The following is a 26,135-nucleotide window of genomic DNA, read 5'->3' as shown; positions in this document are numbered from 1 at the left end:
GTCCTTGAAGTCTGCAGACCTGGTGCGAGGTCTGGTCGTGATCCCAGTGCTATGCTGACATGGACCATGTAATCAGTAGGGACACACTGAGCCTTCGCTTCGTGCAAGGCTTCCTAGGGACCGGAAGCATACCCGGAAATAGAAGATCCTCCATTGGGCATGGTGACACAGGCTGTAATCTCAGCACTAGGGAGGTGGACGTAGGGAATCGTGAGTTCCAGGCCAGTGTAGGCTCCATAGTGACATTCTCAAAAGAACCTAAGTCCAAACCGAGCCTTGTCTGTATTTATTATCCAAAGTATCTGTGATAATAAATGCTTATTTTATTTATATGTCTAATTATTTGGTTCTGTGAGCCAGGGTCTTTTTGAAAGTAAAAAGTTTAAATAGTTCCATACAATATACAAATCTTTACCATATCCACCCTCGACTTCCCCTGGGCCCACATTTAAGGCACAGTCTTAGATAAGCCTGATTGGCCTTAAATTTTTTCTTTCTTTTTTTAATTTAAAAAGTTTTTATGTGTCCATGTGTTTTGCCTGTATGTGTGCCTTTGCACCAGATGTGTGCTTGATACCCAAGGAGGTCAGACAGGGCATCAGACCTCCTGGAGCTAGAGTTATAGATGGTTGTGAGCCACTATGTGGGGGGCTAGGAGTTGAACCTGGGACCTCTGGAAGACTCTTAATCATCTCTCCAGCCCCTAAATTTTCTTTTTAAAAAATTATTGATTTTTTTATATTCTCTCTCTGTAGGTGTGTGTGTGTGTGTGTGTGTGTGTGTTCAGGTGTCTTTGGAGAACAGAGGTGTCAGATCCTCAGGAGCTGAAGTTACAGACAGTTGTGAGCCACCTAATGTGGCTGCTGGGAACTAAATGCGGGTCTCTGCAGAGCAATGTGTGCTCTTAGTTTCTGCACTATCTCCTTGGCCCTGATCTCATCTTTTCTACGTAGCCTTCTGCCTCCATCTTCCAACTGCTGGGATTATGGGCATGAGCTACCACACCTGGCCTGAAATGTTTGTTTGTTTTTTTAAACAAAGAATAAGGAGGGGGATGACTATGATGATGACAAAAAGGAGGAGGAAGGGTTGGTGAGATGACTCAGTGATTAAGAGTACAAGTTACACAATCATGAAAACTGGCATTTAGATCCCAGCACCCATATTACAAGCCAGTCTGTTTGTAACTTTAGCACTGAAAGATCTGGCGACCTATTTTTGTCTCTGTACGTGAGCAGGCATGTACTCACCTATACACTTGTATATATATACTCATGTATACACACACACACGTGTGCACATGCACACACAAATGCACACACACACTAATTAAAACAAACAAAAAGGAGGCCAGCAAACTGGTTAATCATCTCAATAATTTTCAGAATTAGATATTACTCTCCTAATTCTGTGAGTTATCCAAAGGTCAATGAGGGTGAATAATGTATGGCCAAGCCCTGCAGTCAGGAAGGAATACAAACTGGACTTGAGCCACCAGGTCTATGTGGCTTCTTGGTAGGGGGGGGCAGTATGTTAATACAATTGGACGATGAGCTCCTAACAGCCAAGAAAAAGCGTTAGAAAGTCCTGTGTCTAAGGGCAGTCACCAAATTACTAGACCAGTTCCTTTCAGCCCTACTGCTATGGTAAAACGCTGCAGGTCCCCAGTGGCGGCAGTGGGCAGCGGGCACCATTACACCTACTGCGCAGCCAATGGCATGGAGATCAGGCAATGCAGGAGGTGGTGGGAGGCAAGGAGCTGGCTTTTAACAAAAGTGCTAAATTTGGTAGTGGTGGCACACATCTTTAATTCCAGCACTCAGGAGGCAGAGACAGGCGGATCTCTGTGATGTCGAGGCCAGCCTGGTTTACAAATTGAGTTCCAAGACAATCAGGGCTACACAGAGAAACCCCCCAAAACAAAACAAAACAAACAAAGAGTGTTAAGTCTGACCTGGACATGAGTGGACAGGGGCTGCTGCAGCGCTCTCAGCAGGGAGAAGTGGGGTCAGGTCATGAGGGACAGGAGTGCTTTGACAAACGACCTCTGCTCAAGTTGGTAAACATAGCGGCCCTGTCCCCGTGGACCTGTCTGACACTTCAGGCTGCGCACTAAGATGGTGGCAGTCACTCCCGTGAAGATGACTGGAACCCAAAGTTCTCACACCCACATCACTGCCCTCTGTGCTTTAGAGCTGGCACACAGCTCTGCCCACGTGCAGGAGGCCTTCCTGGTCTGGACTCCAGAAGATTCTCCTCCACCCACAGTGGGCTCCACGCGAAGCCACTTGCTCACCTCCCTGACACCTTCCTTGTTTTCTCTATACTACTTCCTGTTTTCTCTGCACTACTTCCTGTTTCTCTTCCTCTCTCCCTTTCCTGATTTCTCTTTGGAGAGAGCCCTCCATTCCTTTCACCAGATATCAAGTCAGCAGCTTGCTTTTCCACAGTAATGAAAAGGATTCTGCATTCCCTCTTCTATTGTTTCTCTGGGATTTTAAAGCAGTTCAGGATCCAGAACAGATCTCGAGGCTGTACGGGACAAGTGGTCTATACGATGGCGATCGCCTCTTTCCTGACCTTGCTTTCTCCGAGGCAGTGAGGAGGGTGTTGTTCCTTTGGAAACTACAGCTCCCAGACTCCTCCTGGATTACCGATACCTGCGCACGCTGGCGTGCCCAGGTGCGGGTCATTTCTCCCAGATAACCTTGCGGTTCCTGTTAAAAAGCGAGCTTCCACGAGATCTCGCTCTCTCTTGCCCCCACCCTTGTGTGTCTCACACACTCATCCCTTATCGTGTCTCCCTCCCCCCATTAAAGTGCACCCACGTGGGAGCCGCGTGTGTCTCGTCTATCCTGTGTTTGTCTACACACCCCACCCGCCGTTTTTAAAGGAATAATAGAGGGTATTAGAGTTGCCAGTGCCATTTCCTTCCTCAATGGTCCCACCTGCCACAGGTGAACATCAGGGTTCTGCTGATGACAAAATAAAGGACCCCAGCAGCACAGAACTTCTGAATCTTGTCATATGTCTGGTTTAGATGCACAAAGCCCTGGGGAGCTGGGCCGATCCTATTCAAGGACCCTCTTGCAGGGTGGCTATGGGCTAGAGGCTTTTTCTCTTTCTCCAGGGGATGATGAGGGCTTTGAGCACACCTGCCCAGAACATGATTCCCACAATGAAGAGAACTTCAAGCATCTCCAACAGCATGCTAGGATCTACTCGCTTGGATCTAGAGTCTCAATGTTTTCCACCCTGCCTTCCATGCCCCACCTTGGTATTTCCCACGTATATCCTTTGGGCCACTGGAGTCTCTTTCCAAGCCTGAAATCAAGCAGCAACACAGCCAGCTCCAAAACCATCAGCAGAGCCATATCATAGGTAAGGGAAAGAAGGCCTTGAGCAATTAGTTACTCCAGATCCCTCCTAGAGTGACCATTAGAGACTCACAAGAGGGAGTTCCTGCTGCTCCACCTCCAGAGGCGGGGCGCAAGGGAAGTGGGAGGCAAGAACACACAGAAACAGGCTCTCTCTAGGAAGCATCAGGCACGTCCAAAGCCACCCCCACCCCCATGAGCCCCAGTGGCTGGGGGCCGCATACCAGCCTTACCTGGTTATCTCTTCCTTCAGAGCAGCAGGGTCCGCAGGGTAGAACTTCACCCGGAAGCACATGGTGAACGGAGGCTGGGCTGCAGGAAAAGGCGCCTGTTAGGAGAGACCCTCTCAAGGAGATGACTGTGCTCCCCTCCTGGCATGCACAGGCCCCTGAACCATAAGGGAAAAAAATCCCTTTGTGGGGGCTAGACAGAAGGTTCAGCATTGGGAGTGCTGGCTGAGGACCCAAGTTCAATTCCCAGCACCCACATGTTAGTTTGCAAACATCTTAACTCCAGGTCCAGAGGACCTGATGTCTTCTTCTGGTACCAGGCACACATAGGGTGCACATACATACAGAATATATACATAATCCATCCATACATATATACATTGGCTAAACTAAAAAACCCTTTTGTGGATAGGGTCACCATATGCTAGAACAGTGGCAAATTACACATGTAGACCAAGTCTTACTATCCCTGGGGTTTCCGCCCATCCTCCCATGGTAAAGCTTAGATTCTTTATGAATACTCACATCTGAGCTGCTTCACCACTGACTTTGTAAACTCCAACCAATGCTGAAACAGAGAACACAGACAAGACGGCCCTCGTGAGAAGCAGGGTCCACGTGAAAACGGTCTTATCTGACTGAAATGGCGAGAAGAATGCAATCTGCCTGGAGGAAAAGCAACCCCAGAGCTTATGAAGAGAGGTTGGGAGAGGGAAGCGGTGTTCTGAAATAAGCGTCCGTGATGGACCAGCTGTGAAGGGGAAAGTTGTTCCTGCTTCAGGTGCCATTCCCAGGCTTCCGGAGACACCTCCCAAAGCAGGGTACTGGAGCTTTGGGCCCTGTTCCTGGCAGGCCCACAGGCATGGTGACTATGCATGTATGTGTAGTGGGCTTGGCTTGAGTAGGGAGCTGCTGGACCTAATGTATGGCGTGCATCGTGCTAAATACCAGCTTCTTTTGGCAAAGCAGGAGGGTGGAGGGTGTTGGTGGCAACTCTAAACAGTTTTGACAAGAAGAGATTTCAGAATGAAGAGGAAGTAGAGATGGCTGGTATGTGCTCCTTTTTTTCCCCCTGAGAAACAGGTAGGCAATCCTTGTGTTACTCTTTCCTGGCATACTAGGGTGGTGAAAGTCTTTGTTTCTTGTAATAATTATCTGTAACCAATGTGTAGAATAGTATCCTATCCCCATGGGTATTTATGGCTAGAATCTAGATAACACTATATTTTTCATTGTCCCTCATGATTCTTAAGTTTGGGGGAAGGCAGTAACGAGACCATTCTAAATATCTGTGTGTGTGTGTGTGTGTGTATGTGTGTGTGCCATGTGAGTGCATTAGCCCACGGAGGCCAGAAGAGGGCGTCAGACACCTGAAAGCTAAAGTTAATGGTGGCTGTGCACTGCCAATGTGAGAGCTGAGAACGGAACGTGGGTCCTCTGGAAGAACAGGAAGCACTCTCAATGGCTGAGCATCTTTCCCAGCTTCAGTTCATTGTAGATCAGTTTCTCAAGTCTCTGTGGGTACTTTATAAAATTCATTACTTATGATTGTTGCTTTGACATTAAGCAAGTAACTTGCTGGTTGGTAGACAGAGAAAGATGCTATTATTTGGAAGTTGACCGCTGGAAGGTAGCTTAGGATGCCAGCTGTTCCCTGAGGACAGGAATGGACTTGTTTGCCAAATAATTACCAGGGCCTAGCACTGGGCAAAGTGTAGTTGTGGAATGGGCAAAGGGATGGGTTCCTCAGTGCCCTCTTTCCTGGTTACTTCTGCTTAGTCTCGGCAGAGATTTTCTACAGGAAAGTAGCCCAAGCTATGCAGACAGAATCTTGGCCTCCCTCAGTTCCCAGCTTTCACCTTCTGGGCTGGGCTGTGGGTCATGTAGTTAATGGGCCCACTAAGAGCTAGTTCTGTCAGCTCCACATGGTTAATCTGGGCTGACATTCTGCTCTCTTGCTTCCTGTGATCCAAGCTCCCAGGAGGCTGGCAACTTATTACAGCCACTCAGCATGGCTAAGAGGCCCTTCTCACATTACACGGCCCGCCGCAGCTCTGCTTCGCAGAAAAGCCCAGGCAAGAGGGGCAATCGCACAGAAGCAGCTGGAACCTGGAGCCATGCCTGCGAAGGTGCAGGAGGCCTGTCTGGTTCAAAGCATGATAGGCCTGTACAAGGAGGAGAACACAGCATACCTCAGGGCTGCAGTAACGGAACACCTTACACTGACAGGTGAGACATGTAAAAAGACAGAAATGATAAGGAGAGGCTGAAGATGAGCCGAGTTACAAAGAGGCTCTCCCCCTAGGCAGTACAGTAGCGAGAGCCGGCCTTCCTTTGGAGGGCCTGAGAGCTCAGGAACAGGCTGAAGTCGGAGAAAGTTGTCTCAGCTTGTCTGAGGGGCTTTAGTGATCCAGTGGAGAAAGCCCGAGATTGTCCCAGCAATATGGTGACAGCTTCTTGCAGACTGAGTCCCAGAAGGAACAGCAAACCGATAATGTGAGGTGAGATCAGGGAAAGAGGCAAAATTCAGAGAGAGATAGATCCAAGGGGAACAATCTTTACACCCCGAGGCTTGGAAGGGCGCAAAAAAGGTCGGAAGAAGGGCAGAGGCTCAGGCTGAGTTGAAACAGCAGGGCACAGCATGAGGCAGCTCCTCCACAGGAGAAGGATGGGGAGGAAAGAGCCCCAAGATGCTCAGTGAGCAAGCAGGAGGACTGAGGAGAGCTGTTGAGACCACATGGAGCCCAGGGGAGGAGGTGTGCCTCACACCTCTGGGTACCTCTACCACAATTAGTGGATTTAGGTAACATCTTCACAGGCCATTTAAGAGCTCCCAGGACTCACAGGTCTCTGTAGTCCATGTTTCTTTCCTGAGGCACAGACTCACCCCACTCTTGGGCTACCGTGTGACGTCAGCATAACGCCTTGGAAACCACACAGTCTACAGAATCAGACCGCCCTCACCACTTACCTTGGCTGGACAACCTGTCTTAATCTACTTGTCTGGAATCTTCATCACTTGCCTTAAGGACTGCAGGGTGGAACAAGCGTGGAACTCTTGGCTTAGCACCAGGTACACTTGGTGCTCAGGCTACATGAGCCTGCAGCTAAGCTTAGCATACAGCAGACTCTCCAGAAAGGCCAAACATGTCTCCTCTTTCCCAATTGTCTTGTTTGTCCTCCTCTAATCTTGGTCCATTCCACATACATTCTGTTTCTCCTCGAGTACATCCTGACCTAACTGAAAAAATGATCAACAGGACACATTTTGCCTTTTGACTTTATGTACCACAAGCTCTGGGGGAGATGAGGAGGTATTTTAAAAGGAGAGAAAACTTAGCTCAAACACACACTGTGTGTGCGGTGCGCGTGCATGCACGTGTGTGTGTGTGTGTGTGTGTGTGTGTGTGTGTGTGTGTGTGTGAAACCCACTATTTCTAGAGAATGGGGACAAACAGCAGCGAGGACAGTTTCTTGCTATCCAGGCACTTTGTGGCCTCACACTAGGTCCGGAGCTAAGGGCAGCATGTCAGAGGGCCAATCTCCAAACACTGATGTTGCTCACAGCTCAGCCAGGCAGGGAGGGACGAGTTAAGTACATTAAGAGTGGGGCCTGGGCTAGCCAGAGGAAACCCGCATGGTAGGTATCCTAGAGTCCTTTAGACAACTCACAACCCGAAACATGACCTAGAGGACAAAGTGGCTCAGACAACCAAAGGACAAGCAGTGTTTGACTGTGGCACAGTGAAGGACACAGCCACCCAGCACCCGTCATTCTGGGCGGCGCTGGGACACTGTGCCTTCTAGGTGTTCCCCTGGTAATAGCAGAGACAGTCCTGTTTGGAGCTGTGAAGGAAATCCTGGACCTAAGAAGGAGGGTCCTACAGCATTTACGCATTTTTGTAGGATTTGCGATGATGCCTTTGGAGCGTGGCAGAGGAGCTTCCTAGGGATGGCAACCCGCGCAGCCTCCAGTCAGCCAAGGGATGATGAATCAAAGCTGCAGAAATGCGAAGGTGAGCATCGAAGGCACCACAAATCATTAACGCGTTCCTTCAGCAAATGCTTACTGAATGCCAACTGCATTCTAAGCTCCTGTCCACGGGAGACAAAGACGGATGAGATGTAGTCAGCCTGCTCCCTCCTGGAATGTCAGCTTTTATGGGAACAAAGGCCTTCATAACACAATGCAAGCCGGGCGATGGTGGCGCGCGCCTTTAATCCCAGCACTCAGGAGGCAGAGGCAGGTGGATCTCTGTGAGTTCGAGACCAGCCTGGTCTACAGAGCTAGTTCCAGGACAGGCTCCAAAGCCACAGCGAAACCCTGTCTCGAAAAACCAAAACCAAAACAAAACGAAACAAAAAAACACACAGTGCAAGACGTGTACAGGGGAGGAATCAGAGGGCATAGGGCCCAGAGGGCCAGGGAAGACCTTAAGTATGACAAGCTTTGGGGTGGAGAGATGGTTCAGTGGTTATACGTGCTTGTTGCTCTCGCAGAGGACCCAGGTTCAGTTTCTAGAACCCCTGTCAGGGAGCTCACAACTTTCTGTAACTCCAACTCCAGGGAATAAACATGCTCTTCTGGCCATCGAGGGCATGAGCATACACTTGGCATGCACACACAAACGAACATACATACACATAGATAAAATAAAAACAGGTCTTCAAAAAAGAAAGGGGGGGGGGGCAGGCAGTGGTAACACACACACACATGGGCCGGGTAGTGGAGGCAGAGGCAGTTGGAGCTCTGAGTGTGAGGTCAGCCTGGTCTACAAAGTGAGTTCCAGGACAGCCAGAGTTGTTACCCAGAGGAAAAAAGAAAAGAAAGAAAAAGGTGGTAGTCAGGAGAAAACTGGAGTGTGGGAAAATGAGATGAGGAGAAGCATGCCTTGGGCAGGGGCACTGAAGGCCTGAAGGCTGAAAAGGGAGATAGGGCTGTCTAGAGTCATAAAACCTGGCTAGACAACAGAGGGAGAAGGCGGGCTGGGGAAGTGATGCTGGAGATGACGCAGGGGCAAGGGAAATGGACATGCTCCTGCCTGAGACACCCGTTAGGCTCTAACCATGGCAAGACAGCCTGAAATTCAGGGTAGCCCACTTACTGGAAAGGAAGCAAGAGATGCCCTCCATGTGCACAGGGCTCCAGGAACCCCAATACTAGCCTACCAGCTACATCTCTAGTGACATCCATGTGCAACTGTGAAATGCCAGGTTTTCTCAGCTGAACTCTGGTTCAGGTGACTTTCAAGTTTAGTGCTATGCTGTGAAGTGATGACACCAACCACAGGGTCTGGCTGGTCCCTGACTCCTGAGGCAAAACTTTGAATAGGAGTCACACACAACCAAAGACTCCAGATCTATTAACTAGCCTTGTGCTCCATTTGTGCTCTGAATTTTGACTTAACTGTAGGGCCATATTATACAGGTCCATATTTCTACATGTATGGTGACCAGACTTTCAGGCCACAGGAGGTGGTCACCTGGCCTTTTGAGACAAACTGACGCCACCCTAAACAAAGGGTCAGGGTATGCTAATGTCACTCTGCTGCTTTTTTGTAATTCTGGAGATCGCCTGGAAAGAGATGTTAATTCAGTCTAGTGACAGAGCAGGCATAGAGAGGAAGACGTGACAGAGCGGGCATAGATAGGTGTGGACGCGACCAAAGTCATCCTCCTGGCTACCTAGGAAACAGAATGCTAATGAATGTCAGGAGCCATTTCCCCCCTAAAATCATTACAGGAACCATCACCCTGGGGAGTCTGTAGAGAACCCCACACCCATAATTATGTTCTATTGAGAACCTGCCTCACATCCAATTAACTGTTAATCTGTTAGCAGGACAGGCCTCACATTCCAGCTATCCAGGGAACTAGGTGTGGCAACTTGTGACTTCTTGGCCTACCTGGAACCACGCGGCGAGATCCTGTGCCCTGCCCCCCATTCCTTACCATATATAAACTGTAACCCGTCCCCCTAATAAAACGGAGGCTTTGACAAATCTGCTTGGCCTCCTTCTTCTGTCTTAGCTCATTCCCTTCCAGGTAGCGCCCCTCCGAGACCCTGGAATAACTGATTGCAGGGTGGGTTACAAACCCCTAGACTGAGTAGCCCACCCAACGCAATCGACAAATGAATTTCCCCTCAGTTTATGTTTTGGTATAAAAGCTGTTTGGAGAATAAACACAGGTGAATTTTCAGGATGTGAACTCAGGATTTCACGAGGACTCTCTGAGAAACTCCCTCCCGATAAAGCCATGTGAGCTGTGCCTTTATTCTTCCCATGCCTCCCCTCTGGTCTGAGAAGTAATTTATGGTCCAGGCTGGTCCAGACCCTGACATAATGGTGCCTGGATGTGGGACTGATTGGTGAACCCCAAAAAACATGGGAGAAGTGACCAGACGTCCGGAGGAGAACGAGAGAAAAAAATTGCACCACAGGTGGATACGTGAGTATTGAGCGCTCAGAAATAGAGAATAGAATTTAAAGACGTGTAGAGAAGAGGGAAATTTAAATCAGGAGTAAAAATGTGTAAATAATAAGTTATATAAATGAGATAAGGAAAGAGTATTCAGTTATGTATGTTGATGGCTAAAGGAAGTTAAAGTGGAGGAGAAACAAAGGCAGAGATACAACTTTTATCACTGCTAAATGGGTAGGAAAGGTGAAGGAAACACGGCATTTGGCTCAATAATCGCCTAAGTTACCACTGAGATTGAGGCGCCAGGTGCAGGCGCCGTAGCCAGCTGAATCTAACCCACCTGTGGGTGAAAGGCAAGCAGGAGACAGAGTAAGTTTAGAGAGCAAATTTAACCCCACACAGTCAGCAGCCCAGAGTTGGCCAATAGAACAGAGGAGAGGATTCAGAAATTCTCCCAACTTTATGATTACAAGTTAGAATAAAAAAGATAGTAAGAATCGGCGCGGCTACACCTGCCAGAGCTTGTGACGGCATGCTACGTTCTCAAAGCAGCTACAATGGCAGACACCAGAGAGCCTGTAAACGTATCAGCCACTGACCTCAGATGGGACTTTTAAACTTAAAAAGCATGGCCTGCACCGCCCGGCCCCTAGTACCCAGAAGGACAAAGCCAAGCTGCGGACTGAGGGAACAAGTGTCCAGCCCCCCACCGCGTGGCCCTGCTTTCAACTAGGAGCCAACAGGCAAGTTTGCAAAAAAGTAGTCTCAGGAAACCACAGTTTCAGGCCCGTAAAAGGTCTGTAAAAAATAAACAAGCAGGTTAAATATGCTTCTTTTTTACATTTCACAATTTTGCTTCTTTGTCAAAAATCTGTAGTTTGTAGGTGTGTGGACTGATATCAGCACCTGTGGTCGTCATATCTGTTTTTATGCCAGTATCACGCTGTTTTCAGTACTGTGGCTCTGTAGTGAAGTCTAAAGTCAGAGATTGTGATGCATTCAGAAGTTCCTTGATTGTGCAGGATTTTAGGATTGTTCAGGCTATCCCGAGTTTTGTTTTCCTTATGAAGTTGAGGGCTGTTCTTTCGAGGTCTGTAAAGAATTCTTCTATAATTTTAATTTGCATTGAATCTGCAGATTGCTTTTGGTAGTTATTTATAAAGGGTGATGTTTCTCTGATTTCTATCTCAACACATTTATCATATGCGTAGAAGACATGCATTTGGGCTGTTTTCAGATTCTGGCTATGACAAAAGAATTCTGCTATGAACATAGCTGAGCACATGTCTTTATGATTGAGCATCTTTTGTGTATTGCTGAGTTTTAAGGTAGATTGTTGCCTAATTTTCTAAGAAATCGCCACACTAGAATCCAAAGTGGCTGTGTCAATTTGCACTCCCACCAGCATTGGAGGAGTTTTTTCTTTACTCCACAGTCTCTTCAGCATAAATTATCAGCAGTATTTTTAATCTTTGGTCATTTTTACAAGGATAAGATGGAATCTCAGAGCTGTTTAGACTTGCATTTCTCTAATGGCCAAGGGTGTTGAGTAATTTTTAGGTCATTTTAAGTTAATCTGTTGAGAGTTTTCAGTTTAGGTTCATACTATATCCCATTCTATAGGCTGATATTATGTCTTGTTGACTCTGTCCTTTGCTTTACAGAGGCCTCTCAGTTTTAGGAGATCTCATTTATTAATTGTTTCTCTCAATGTCTGTGCCACAGAGACTGTAATTGAGGTGCGTCAATGCATTCAAGGGTACTTCTAACTTCTTCTTCTGTGAGGTTCAGTGTGGTTGGTTTTACGCTGAGGTCTTTGATTCATTTGGATTTCAGTTTTGTGCATAGAGGTGAATATGGAATTGTTTTCATTCTTCTACATGTTGATGTCTAATTAGGCCAGCATCATTAGTTGAATATGCTTTCCTCTTTCCATTTTCCTATCAGTTAGGCAGACTTGCAATTTAAGAGGAGGATAGTTTACAAACTTCTAATTAGATATATATTGGCTAAAGCCTTAATTATAATATCCTTATTGGGAGATTTTGAGCCACTAAGTAAAATTCTTAAAGGGAGCAATGAGCCAATTTCCAGTAGAGAGCTTATGGGAGCTGCCAAACAGGCACTCAAGCAGGTGGATTATAGATCAGCAGGTAGAGTATATAATCTGCAAGTACATTATATTAATTTTAATTAAGCCTTAGCAAGCATGTATATTGCTTATACATGCTTACAAAATACAAAACTTATCCTACAGCAGTTTTATAGAAAAACAGAATGGTTTTTATGACTACACCCTCCCACTTTTCCAGTTAAGATATTAAACTCTTAATTTAAAGCAGCAGCTTGTGTAATACACAGGAGCAGGGTGGAGTCTAGGAGATGTTTCAGCAGAGAACTGACTATGATCAATGTTTCTTTTACTAAGCAATAGATTAATTAATAATTTTAAGATAGTGATTCTTAGACAATTGTGCTTGCTCAATTTAAAGGCCAGAGTAATAATCTTCTCCTAGCTGATTGTTGCTGCTATTCTCAGAACTATATTTTGCTAATGTTATAGCTAAAGATCCCTGAAAGGATGTTATGCTAAAATTTTACAAAAGACTCTTCCAATGGAAGGACTGCATATACGGTTAATAATGAAAAGAAATTGTAGAGCGTGCCATGGCTTCTTGAAAACAACTAAAAAGGATAAATGTTGCAGACAGATGTGCTACAGACAGATCTGGCATGGTGACACCAAGGTGACCTTTTCTAAGGCAAGGTGAAAAGGCCCTTGCAATAAATGATAAAAAGACCTGGCATGTATTAATTTGGGGTCAAGGATGTGTTTGTGTTTTTTTTCACAGGAAGAAAACAGAGCCGGATGAGATGGCAGACCCGATGACATCGTAGCTGATAAAGCCCCATAGAGGAGTCAGAAGGAAGGGAGTACGAGAGGAGCCCGTGGTCCAGTCTTCCCCGCCCCCTCAGAGAGGAGTCACCGATCATGGGATCTCCACTCTGCACTGCAGGGTACCATGCTGCTCTGAGGGACAGACGCTGAGCTACTTCCCTATATACGTGATGACTACAATTTTCTGCAGTCTGAATCCTGTTTGCTTTGGAGCCAAAATGCAGACTAAACATCTCACTGTTTTAATCTTTGGGACACAGAACTCATTTTCATTAAAACATTGGACCTGAGAACTAAGACCTAAGCTTTCCCCTCAGGGAAAGAAAGACTCAAAATAAGGAATGACTGAAACCCCTCTTCACTTAAGAGGGGGGCAGCCTGAGGGTTTAACTGCTGCTCAGAGACTGGAACTGGTATTTGATAGCAGCAATATCGCTGGACTCTCATCCATCAGCAAAGCTTTTCCTGTCTTTTGATTAATATGGATTGAAGAAAATTGTGATATGTTAAATTATGGATTTATTGTTAATTCTCATTCTAAAATTATGATATTGACCTCATAATGTTTGTAACTGCTTATAAGATATTGAGGAAAGTTTGTCGGGCCCTATAAATGTTTGGATTTAATTGTGGATTTATTGTTAATTATGCTATTGACCTGATAATGTTTGTAACTGCTTACAAGATGTTGAGAAAGGTTTGACACACCCTGTAAATGTTTGGGTTTAACGCATATGTAAAAAATTTTAGATTTTGATACAATTTAAAATTTAAGACATGCCCTAGACCAGCTGAAGAAACATTTTCAGCCAGGCGAGCCTCCTCTCCTTTAAATAGAAGACTATAGTCTTTAGGAGCACGGTTATTCATAAAACATGATTATTTCTCCTGACAAGAAAGTATGGCTCCAAGACACAGAGCCCAAAGGTGTCTCTCTCCCTTAATCCCTTTTCATTGCAGATATCAGAAGTCAGTGACGGGTTTGAAGCTCCTCCTCCCCAGGTGCCTAAGACAGGAGCTCGTATAAAAGATGCCTGGTTTCCAAAGATGGGTAAGTTTGGGTAAATGGAGAAATCTGTGCCTACGACAGGTGTGATAATCTGTCCTGTAGCAGAAGTACAGGTTTTATTAAAATCAATAAGAGACAGTGGATTGTAGGGCCATATTACACAGGTCCATATTTCTACATGTATGGTGGCCAGACTTTCAGGCCACAGTTTGTACCTACCACACAGGAGGTGGTCACCTGGCCTTTTGAGACAAACTGACGCCACCCTAAACAAAGGGTCAGGGTATGCTAATGTCACTCTGCTTCTTTTTTGTAATTCTGGAGATCGCCTGGAAAGAGATGTTAATTCAGTCTAGTGACAGAGCAGGCATAGAGAGGAAGACGTGACAGAGCGGGCATAGATAGGTGTGGACGCGACCACAGTCATCCTCCTGGCTACCTAGGAAACAGAATGCTAATGAATTTTCCCCTTAGTTTATGTTTTGGTATAAAAGCTGTTTGGAGAATAAACACAGGTGAATTTTCAGGATGTGAACTCAGGATTTCACGAGGGATCTCTGAGAAACTCCCTCCCGATAAAGCCATGTGAGCTGTGTCTTTATTCTTCCCATGCCTCCCCTCTGGTCTGAGAAGTAATTTATGGTCCAGGCTGGTCCCGGACCCTGACACTTACCCGCTGCTTATCTGGGTCCACAAAACGAATCCCAAAGTAGTCTTTCTCAAGCAGGTTCAGGTGGTGGCAAAGGAGGTCAAACAGGTACTGGCCTTTGGCATCTCTCTGCAAAGAAAGAAAGCTCCATTGAGAAATGCACACTCTTCAGGGTGACTTGTGCGTGTGTGGCATAGGAGGTATGTGTGTGCACACATATGCATTTGTGTGCAACTCTTTAGAGTGAACTGTGTGTGTATGTATGTGTGTGTGCAAGTATGTATGTATGTATGAGTACATTTGTGTATTGTGTGCGTGTGTGTTTACATACACACATGGAATCTGAAGCTCACTGACTTGGCCAGACTGGGTGGACAGCAAGCTTCTAGCACTGTGATAGCTCGCTTTTGGTTTTGTTTGTATGATTCTAAGGATGATTTATGAATTGCATGTGGACATGAAGGTAGTGTACACCCAGAAGTGTCTTCCACAGTGTCATGTTTCACATACTCTCTGGCATTTGGAGGCTTTTAGCACCTGGGACAAAGTCAACAACTTCCTACCACAGAGATATCAGAATTCTTTAATTCAGCCATTGTTTTTCGTCCCCATTGCCAAATTCCATAGGTCAAACCACAGCTGTCCTGCAGCTGGAATACTTCCTGAGCCTTCTAGTACATTCTCTTTTCACTCTTGCCCTCCCTGCTCAGCCCTTCTTCACACAGTAACCACAGTGATCGTGACTTAGATATTGTGCCTTGTTTGCTGAATAAGACAAGCACAGACTAAGCTACTCAAATGTACAAAAGAATATGCTATAAAGTTAGTTTCTATCCCCTCCAAGCCCCCATGGTCTTCCCAGGATCAGCCTGTAAACAGACCGTTATGTAATTGTCTCTATATAGGTACATCTATAAGTATGGATATTGCCTCTTTTTAGTTATATATAATGCATTATATATAAAATGCATTTATATATAATGCATTTAAAAAGAGGCATACATACCCTTCCCTCATATATATGTGTGTGTGTGTGTGTGTGTGTGTGTGTGTGTGTGTATACCATGGTGAATGTATGGAGGTCAGAGGACAACTTCCAGGAGTCATCTCTCTTCCCACCACATGAGCCCAGGGACTGAAACCTGGATCATCCAGTCAGGCTTGGTGGCAGGTCCCCTTATCTGCTGAGCAATATTGCTGGCCCTTAAAATACATTTATAACACATTTTCTTCTAGTACTGGGGATCCAGGGGCTCATACGTGTTCTTGCCCCGGGCTTCACTCTACATCTCAATTATACATATGATTTCTTGTTTTCTTTTTTTTTTTTCTCCAAACCCTTCTATAGTAGTCCACAAAGCTATGTCTCAGAGTTTTCAACCACAGTAAGCAGTCTAATGAACCTAATGTTATTCACCCAGGTCACATTAATGGAGACTGTTCCTAATCTATTACAAGCAATGTGGCAGTGATCTTTAGTTACACTACTCACTTCTGCTTAACACAGTCATTGTCTTCCCAACTCTCAGAATAAAGCCCTAAGTCTGGCCAGGGCTGTAATGTCCTGCATAGCCTAGTTCTTGCCTCTTTCTGAACTCACCCAAATCTCTCTCCACCCCACTCTGACAGCAGGCTTCCTGCTCCGGAGCAGGCTGAAGTTCTTTTGCTCCTGCGCCTTTGCATTCCTGCTTGGGACACAATTCTCGTAGCTCTCCTCGCCCTGCCATTCTGAGGTCCTGGTGCCAAAGCCCCTCTGCAAAGGGCCTTAGGATGGCTGCCGCCCGAACTCTGCACCTTGCTTTCCTATTTATGTCCCTGGCGACACCCACAGCACTCCGTTATCTTGCTGACTTCTTCCCTTCTTTCTCTCTCGCCTGCTTCTTTTGAGCACCCTTCCCCAAAACTCAACGCAAGGTCTTAGGCAAGATGGGCAGGGCTTTATCGTATCTGTTGAATAAACTATCAATAAAGAGAAGGTAGCCTGGCTGAAAGGTTCCATAAAATATAACTCCGACCTTCTACTTCCCAGGCCTGTCTGGGTACCCTTGGTAAGCCAGGAGGAGAATGACTTACAGGTCACTGTAAGTCATATCTGGAGCCCTGCAAAGCTTCTGTCTTTGCAGCTGTCCCAAGTTGCTCTGCAGCTCACCTCAGATGCCCTTTGGTACACTGACCAATTGCCAGTGTCTTACAAGTGCCAAAGACCTTAACCGGTGACATGGCCTGGTCCACGGGCAATCAGCGAAGGGCCTGGCCCTGCTCCAACAACAGGTACATTATTAAGATTTTCATGCAAGGCTCATTCTTCACCTCCTCTCTTCTGCTGGCTTACCCTAGACTATGGAAGATCTAGGGCGGGGTGCTACGTCTTCCAGCCAATGTCTTAAGGAGTTTATTCTTGCCGAGGCTGAAAGATGAGTACCTGGCAGCTTAAAGGAGGAAGCGATGTGGAGGTGCCCCCCCACCCCCCGCCCCCTACTGCCAGATGCGCCCTCTTACAACACATTCCTGAAGCAGGAGCTTCCATCCTACACTCTGGTCTCAAAAAGAAACAGGACAGAGACCAAGCAAGAGTCACCCTGAGACTTCTGGGTGGCGGGTCACAAGCCAAGTCCTTAAAAGGACGCCACCAGCGGCAATCGTCTCTTGGGGCAGGGTCTGTCCACTCCTTCCTTGTTGCTGATGTGGAATACGGGCTTACTATCCTAATTAAAGTCCTCTGGGGATGGGGTGGGGGAGAAAATGTGTTCAACTCAGCCCATGCAGCAAGGCCTACGCTAGTATTTCCCTCGGAGCAGCTGGAATGGAAGAGAAGAAGCCTCTGGCAGGGTGTGTGTGGTGTTTTCGTCCTCTACCAACGTTATTCGCGCCGCGGTAGTTACTGCCTGGTGAGCAGCTAGTCTGAATTCTAGTGGCCGAGAAAGCTCATTTCCAAGCACACGGAAACCTGGGGTAGGGAAAAGCGGCAGACAAACGCTCTGTCACTGCTTACCCAGGAGAAGCAGGCAGCTGTGCTAAGAGGTGATTGCCATTCAGTCGCCAAGCCGGAGCTCCAAGCCTGAGCCTGTTTCGCTTCAGGACAAGAAAGCCCAAGCAGAGCACCCAAGTCCCTGGCCCCAGCTCCCCTGGAGGGTAGTCTCTTCCCAAAGATGTTACTGGATCATAGTAACTTAATAAATACTCATTCAGAAGTAACTCTATATTTTATGAATCATAACAGCACACGCATATTGAAAGCAACGGTGCATGTAAGTGAAGGCTTTTATTCTCTGTGTGTGGTGCACAGGACGATCTGTGAGCCTCCGAGCACCCGTCCCTGCAGACAGCCGAGGATGGGAACACGGATGGTTCTGCTCCTCGGCATGCCTGATTCTGGGTCTCTTTTTTGACTATTCTTTCACAAGGGAACAGAGGCAGCAAGGAGAAAGGAAGCCTGGGCCAGTGACCCAAACCATTTAAGGTTAATTGCATTTTCTGCCTCATAATAAACAGCCTCGGGCAGAAGAGAACTTCACTGTAACCAATCCTGGATGGCGTCAGGCATGGTGCACCCCGTGGGGAAGCAGCACGTTGACAGCCCCACCCATGAACCTCCACTTTCTCCATCCTGAAGTCCAAACTAAAGGAGGCTTCATGAGGATGAATAACCATGACTTTCTCCATTCTGGGCCCCATGGGGTTAAATGAGAACCTTTATGGGCTCTCAGAGAAGGGGTAAGTTGGAGGGAGAAGGCATTGGTAAGATGGAGGGAAAAGGGGGGAGTAAGATGGAGGGGTTATGGAAAGAGGGCCCTGTGATTCCAAAGTATCAGAGTCCAGGCATGGGAAAACGGCACATGAAGACTAAAGAGCCTCATGGAAAAGGCGAGACGTGAACAAGTTGTTCTTCGAGGCCTGGATGGGAAAGGACAGGCACCAGGGGTGGGACAGCTTTTGGCTACTATTCCAGCTTACATTTAAACTTTCTGCAGACTGAGGGTTCCCAAGTTTCCTGGCCAGTGTCAGGGTCTGTGTGTCTGGGGTCTGCGCACGGATGCTGTGTGAAGGGTTTGTATGTCACAGAGGAACCAACACATTAGCTCGCCTTCGCAGGATGAGACACGTGAGTGGAGCAAAGTGTGACAGTTCCTGGTGCATTTTCTGCTTTCTGCCCTGGAGAACCACACTGTGCCCAGCCCAGCTATCTGCAGCAAAGCGAGTTTGAGGCCATGCATGCTGACAGCAGGCACCCGCTAAATTCTTGTACATTTTCTTTGAAGCGGGGAACTCTTGCTGAGCTCTGGGCCCAGGAGCTCACTTTTCTGCTTTGCTATTAACCAACAAAGCCTGTCCGGGAATTTCTGAGGCTGCAGCTAGAAGACAGCTGGTTTACCAGGAAGTTCGAGCCAGGGGAGTGCCAGTGAGTGTCATCTGCCAGTCATACTGTCTCACATGGGCTGCCATGGGGGTCAGGTGACCATGTAGCTCCTGGCAGAGTGGTAAGTCTGGCGCGGAGGGATATCAGAGTGCAGAGGGAGGGAAGATCGGTGCTCTTTTAGATATTGTTCTCACTTACCCTTAATACACACAGAAGCCCCTTTGTCTCAACCACCACTATACGTGAAAACATCAAGAGCTGGCGTGATTCTCACTATGGCACACTGATCTAGGTAGGTTTATACGCTAGGTTCGTGCCATGGAAACCCCATTGCGCGTTTGCTATGAGCTTGGCCATCAGAGGGCAAAGACTGCAGGTGTCACCAAACCCAATTCACAGGACGGGCTTGCCCTGACCCCGCTCTGCTGTAGCAGGGAGTCTGTTCCAGAACACGTGTCCTGGTCCCTGGACTCTGGTTTCTAGGAGGTGAAGATGGAGGTGGGCCCAGCCCTCTGCCTCCCGCCTACATCGGACTCCTCAAGGCTTCCCAGTTCTACTGCTGTCTTAGCATTGCTTTCTGTCTCTCCTTGCTTCCCCCAGCTGGTTCCTGGGAGAGGATCCAACTACCCCACTTTGGGGAAGGGCAGGACAGGTCCACAGCAGGGAAGCCAGCCCTGTAGTTCAACGATGGGCAAGCATGGGACGAAGCCCAGGTGATGTAAGGAGAGGAAGCATGTTGGATAAGTCATTTTCCCTCTGTGTCTCTGTTTTCCATGGCCTAAATAATCTCATGTCCCATGAATACGCCTAGAGCCTCTGATTCTCTTAGGTGATAACAGTTATCATATTCTATGTTCATCTACTTTAAAAAGTCTTGTTTTAAAATTAATTTTAATTAATTGATTTTTTTGGAGTTAGGGCTTTATGCAATCCAGGCTCGCCTCAAATTCCTGATTGTTCTGCCTCAGCTCCAGGCAAGAGATATCACGCTTGAGTAGCTTTTTTTTTTAATTTTTTTTTATTTTTCGAGACAGGATTTCTCTGTAGCTAGTTCCTATCCTGGAACTAGACCAGGCTGGCCTCGAACTCACAGAGATCTGCCTGCCTCTGCCTCCTGAGTGCTGGGATTAAAGGCGTGCGCCACCACCACCCGGCCTTGGGTAGCTTTAACAATGTAGATGGTTAAGATATTTGTTACTAGGTTATGTAATTGAGAAGAAAAAACAAAACCTCAGGGCCATTGCTCAAAGTAAACAGAAAGAACAACTAAGCAAAGTTTACTCAAGTCTAGAAACTGCCTCTATAGCAGGCTCAAGGCTGTGAGCACTATTCTGTGGCGCTCCTATCCTGCAGGGGGTCTAATCACATTTCACGTGACAGATACAAGTCACCGTCACAAATACAAGACAGTACAAGGCACAAGAGGTGTCTCCCGTCCATAAATAACTCTTGGGCCTGGCCATGTATCTCCTAATATGCACTAGAGGAGGGGGCAGGATGACTCGGTCTTCGGAGCTCCAGGTTTACCCACGACCCAGCCTTCACAGAGAGCAGGTAGAGGCGCCTGGCTGGGCAGCGGGGTGAGTGCAAGAGCCCCTGCCCAGCAAGGTCACTGGCACATTCATGTCATCTCTGCAACTTCCAGCAAGCCTACGAACTCTGTGACACCAGGTCTGCTCAGGCCTGCCTAGCAAGCCCGGATGAGATGTCACCACTGACGATGTCTGCCACTGCCTGCTGCCCACTGAATGTGACATTATGTTAAGGCCATAGAGTGACTGGAAACCGCTGGGGAAAATGCTCAACTGTTGGGTTCTGAGGGCTCCCTCGAGCAAGGCTCTAAATGACCACAGGCTTATGCAGTTGCAGGGTTTTGAGATCTGCAGAAGTTACTTGGGGAAAGTGAACTTCTCTTTGGTCTCATGACACTCAGGGCACCACGGTCCTGTTACCTGTCACAGTCAGCGCTGCACAGCTGCACTATGACCTGTCACAGTGAGCACTGCACACCTGCACTGTGACCTGTCACAGTCAACACTGCACACCTGCACTGTGACCTGTCACAGTCAACACTGCACACCTGCACTGTGACCTGTCACAGTCAGCACTGCACACCTGCACTGTGACCTGTCACAGTCAGCACTGCACACCTGCACTGTGACCTGTCACAGTCAGCACTGCACACCTGCACTGTGACCTGTCACAGTCAGCACTGCACACCTGCACTGTGACCTGTCACAGTCAGCACTGCACACCTGCACTGTGACCTGTCACAGTCAGCACTGCACACCTGCACTGTGACCTGTCACAGTCAGCACTGCACACCTGCACTGTGACCTGTCACAGTCAGCACTGCACACCTGCACTGTGACCTGTCACACTCAGCACTGCACACCTGCACTGTGACCTGTCACACTGAGCACTGCACACCTGCACTGTTACCTGTCACACTGAGCACTGCACACCTGCACTGTGACCTGTCACAGTCAGCACTGTACACCTGCACTGTTACCTGTCACAGTCAGCACTGTACACCTGCACTGTGACCTGTCACAGTCAGCACTGCACACCTGCACTGTGACCTGTCACAGCACTGCACACCTGCACTGTGACCTGTCACAGTCAACACTGCACACCTGCACTGTTACCTGTCACACTGAGCACTGCACACCTGCACTGTGACCTGTCACAGTCAGCACTGTACACCTGCACTGTTACCTGTCACAGTCAGCACTGTACACCTGCACTGTGACCTGTCACAGTGAGCACTGCACACCTGCACTGTTACCTGTCACACTGAGCACTGCACACCTGCACTGTGACCTGTCACACTGAGCACTGCACACCTGCACTGTTACCAGTTACAGATTAGGTTTCTTTGGAAAGAGATTCTGAGACTGAGTTTACCTTGAAAGAAATATTCTTGGGATCAATGTCCATAGAAGGGAGAGAAGGGATGCTAGGGGAGCAGAGAGATGCTAAGTTGCTGTATAACCTTTCTGCTGACCTGGCTGTACTTTGGAGAGCCCTGGTCCTGGGGTGGCCCTTTGGTTGTTTTGCATTAAGTCAAGAAAACAGGCCTTGTACGTATTCTCCTAGAGCAGTCACTGGGGGATTGTGGGTGAAACAAAGTCCACCATGTCACTACCTTATCATAGGAGACAAACATATGAAAAGCATTCTGTAAGTATTATCATTTGGTAAACATTATTTTTAATCTTAACAATTTCACAAGGAAGGTTTCTATTAATTCCATTTTATAAAGGGGAAACTGAGGCTTAGCAAAGTAAAATACCCGGGAGTATACAACCAGCATGTGGGGCTCAAATCCGAGTCTGCACTGTCCTAAGGCACACGTCTCTAATAGTGAGCACGCACCCTGAAGCTCCTCAAATGGCCCGTAGAGGCAGACTATAGTGCTGTCTGTCCATGCAGCTGAGCTGGCTTTACAGTTCTGACCGTGGCTGCGTCTCTAAACATACACGCACACACACAGCCACTTATTCAATTCTTTTTTTTTTAATCTATTTATTTATTATATATACAGTATTCTGTCTGCATGTATGCCTGCAGGCCAGAAGAGGGCACCGGATCTCATTACAAATGGTTGTGGCCACCATGTGGTTGCTGGGAATTGAACTCAGGACCGTTGGAGGAGCAGTCAGTGCTCTTGACCACTGAGCCATCTCTCCAGCCCACTTATTCAATTCTTTTCTGAACTCATTGGCTTCTTTGGACCCGCACTCTCCTGACCCACGTCAACTGGTCAGAACCATTTTTGCTGGAAGCAGGAAGACACTGGGTTTCTCTGTGAAGGCAGTGTATCAGCCACCTTTCTCCTTTCTGTGGCAAACACACCTGCCAACCACATAAGCAAGGAAAGGCAAGCACGGTGGCAGGGGCCGAGGCAGCTGGACATACTATCCCCAGTCAGGAAACGGATGAACGTGGTACTCAGCTTTCTCCTCCCTCCTATTTGGTTAGAATCCCACGCCATGGAATGGTACCCCACACCATGAAATGGTACCCCCTTTATTTAGGGTAGGCCTTCCCATTTCAGTTATGTAATTTAGGATTTCCCTCACAGACATTCTCTTTGGTGATTCTAGAATTCTAGACCCTGTCAAGTTGACAGTCAGTATTAACCATCACAAATGCACAAATGGAGCTGTCTTCAATCCCCCCACAAAAAAAACCCCCAAAGCCCAGTTATTCAGGCAAAAGTGTTTGAGGATTTTAAATCAAGAAATATGCAGCATTTGAAGCCAAACTGCTTACTTTTTAAAAGGGGTGTGTGTGTGTGTGTGTGTGTGTGTGTGAGAGAGCGAGAGAGAGAGCGAGAGAGAGAGAGAGAGAGAGAGAGAGAGAGAGAGAGAGAAGAGGAGAGGAGAGGAGAGGAGAGGAGAGGAGAGGAGAGGAGAGGAGAGGAGAGGAGAGGAGAGGAAAGAGAAAATGATTGTGTGGCACATGTACATATGAGGGCAGTTTCTTCTGGAGGCCAGAAGAGGGCGCTGGATACCCTGGAGCTGGTGGCTGTGAGCTTTCCTGTGTGAATGCTGTGAGCCAAATGGAGGTCACCTGAGAAAGCAACATATCCCTTTAATTGTGGAGCCATCTCTCCAGCTTTTCTGGTGGGGAGAAGTTTTCAAAACAAAAAAATTTAAATTATTGCAAATAGATATTAGTTGTTACCAGTCCCAAATCCCGCAATATGGGGAGCCGAGAAGGTAGCTTAACACGGAGCTGTACACAATCCTCCACGCACCCCAAGGGTTGTTCTTAACCCTCATTCACACCCGTACAACTCGCTCACCTTCAGCACTGCCTGCCTGGACCAAAGTTATCAAGCCTTAGCCGAAAGACACTGCCGAGTTGCGCTAAGGGCAAGTTCCTCCCCAGGAGCATTTTCCACGTCATTACTCGGGCGTGCTCTTTTTAACTTGTCAAAGATTCTTAGAAAAGCAGTGACCTCAAACCAGTAAGATGTCAAGTGGACAGACTGGGGTCTGGGGCAGCCTTTGAAGTGCAGCGCAGACACCATCAGACTCCAGGGAGAATTCTGTCTTTCTGCCAGATAGACTCTAGTGATGAGGGCTGACGGGACCATTCTCACAATTTTCTACTGAACAGAGGACCAATCATATTTTAAGGCAAGGGAAAAATCTCTTTCAAGTTACAATGGAGTGAAAGTTGCCGTAACAGAAGTACGGAGGAGGAGTAATGTCACCTAAAGGAACCCACAAAGGAGGCTGAGCACCGAGAAGGCAAAAGAACCTGTTGGCTTCAGAGTGGACGGACAGCACAGGGAACAGGCAATCAAAGGCGGCACATGTTCTAAGAATTTAAGCTAAATGTTACGAGACAACGAGGTGCTATGGCCATCAGTTTGGAGGGGTAGACAAGGGTGAGGTGGCGGAGGGTGACGTGTGCCTTGATCACTGTACTGCCAGCGACGGGAATGGGTGGAAGAATTTTAACCAGTTACTTTTAGAGACTATGTGAATTATAGGCAGTGGGATACTTTCAATGAGGATATGAGCAGTACGGATAGGGACATACCCAGACAGCAGAACATAGAGTATTCACTGAGAAGGGAGTTACAGAAGAGTCAGCAACGGAGAACAATTTCCTCTGCGAGGAGGCTGCGAGAACAGGTTGAGAAAACGTCTTTAAATTGAGCATTAGCACAAAGACTTTGATGAATGGGTCATTGAATACCGACTTAATTAAGGAAATAATTAAGATTTCTTAGATCATTGACTTATTTTTAGAGCACACTGTTTTGCCAAGTCCTATCTTTGAAAAAGTGTTTGCTAGAATACATTTCCTTCTTGAAGTTACTAATACTGCAGCTAATTATCAAAGCATAGAAACCATGTTTATGTAAATAGAGACCTAGACATTTCTATGTAGCAGAGTGAGGCCTCACTATGTAGCCGTGGTTGGCTTGAAACTTAATGTGTAGACGAGGCCGGTCTCACACTCACAGAGATCCTCCTGCCTCTGCCTCCCAGGTGCTGGGATTAAAGGTGTGCCACCATGTCCAGCTCATTATTTTTAATGTAGTAAATTAAAGACTGGTCTCATAGCTCAGAGGAGAAATACTTACCTAGCATTTACAAGGCCCTGGGTCTGATTCTGAGTAACACACACACACACACACACACACACACACACACACTCTGATCCTGAGTTACATACACACAGATCCTGAGTCACACACATGCACACACATGCACACACATACACACACATATGCACATACACATGCGCGTGCACATGCATGCGCACACACATGCACGAGTGTAATGAATTATATCTAACAAATACAATTCTAAGTTTGCTTTTCCCAGAATGACAAACAGGACTGAAACTGAGTCCGAGTCTCAGTGATAACCTTCTGTGGGTTAGTGACCAAACGTTTTCACACTAAACAGAGCTCTGTGCAGGAAGCATTGCCTTCTGGTAGCCGGGGGCTGGATTAAAAAGCCGGCTGTGGCAGGCAGTGCACTCCTGAATCCCAGCACTCCGGACTGAGAAAGGAGAATGAAGGTCAAGTCCTGCCAGGGCTCCACGGGGAGTGGGAACCGGTCTCGACAGAGCACAACAAGAAAAAGAAGTGTGTTAGAGAGGATTGCCAGTGCTCATGCGCTGACAGATGAGCCACAGACGCTGTATGCTGTCCTTACTTTTAGGTTGAATTTCCCCCAAATCCATTTCCGTTTTCATTAGCTAAGGGACACTGGGAAATGTGGTCACACACATTTATCTATTCACTGATGGAGTTTTACAAACTACAGCTGCCAGGAATTCATGATTTAAGAGCGTATGAAGGCCAAGAATATGGAAGTCCAACTAAACCCTGAACTGACAGCCTTAAAGACCAGAGTCTCTAGACAAACGCCCCCGCCACCCTCACATAGCAATCTCGTACCAAGGCTCCCGCTGAGCCGCGAACACTTCCAACAGCAGCGACTCAAGACTCATTATGAGATCCAACTACGCGCTTTCCAGAGTCCACGGGGCTTTGATAGTCTAAATTTAGGCTTGCTTAATGGAGTGGTTACTTTAGGAAACATTTTTGTTGGAAATCTGAGATGCATTTCCCCCTCAAATACTTTACTCATCTGGAACAATGGGCAAAACTATTTATAATGAAATGAAGTGTTTGTTACTTTCGGTGATTATATA

The 26,135-nt window shown here is 47.2% G+C and overlaps 1 protein-coding gene across 2 annotated transcripts in view; it reads right to left on the bottom strand.

Moving 5' to 3' along the window:
* Frmd5 (FERM domain containing 5) overlaps positions 1-26,135 on the bottom strand; it is a 278,473-nt gene that overhangs the window by 39,909 nt on the left and 212,429 nt on the right. For both annotated transcript variants that reach the window (XM_050134360.1, XM_050134361.1), the window contains exons 2-4: positions 14,612-14,716; positions 4,133-4,175; positions 3,611-3,689 (exon numbers count right to left, since the gene is read on the bottom strand). In XM_050134360.1, coding sequence (XP_049990317.1) covers positions 3,611-3,689; positions 4,133-4,175; positions 14,612-14,716 — 227 coding nt within the window. The remainder of the gene's footprint in view (positions 1-3,610; positions 3,690-4,132; positions 4,176-14,611; positions 14,717-26,135) is intronic.

The sequence above is a fragment of the Alexandromys fortis genome, unplaced genomic scaffold (genome assembly GCF_014885135.2).
Source record: "Alexandromys fortis isolate MF-2015 unplaced genomic scaffold, M_Fortis_MF-2015_v1.1 scaffold_6, whole genome shotgun sequence".
NCBI classification, from domain to species: Eukaryota; Metazoa; Chordata; class Mammalia; order Rodentia; family Cricetidae; genus Alexandromys; species Alexandromys fortis.
Note: the sequence above shows the minus strand (reverse complement) of the source record. Positions and strands in the feature narration are given on the sequence as shown.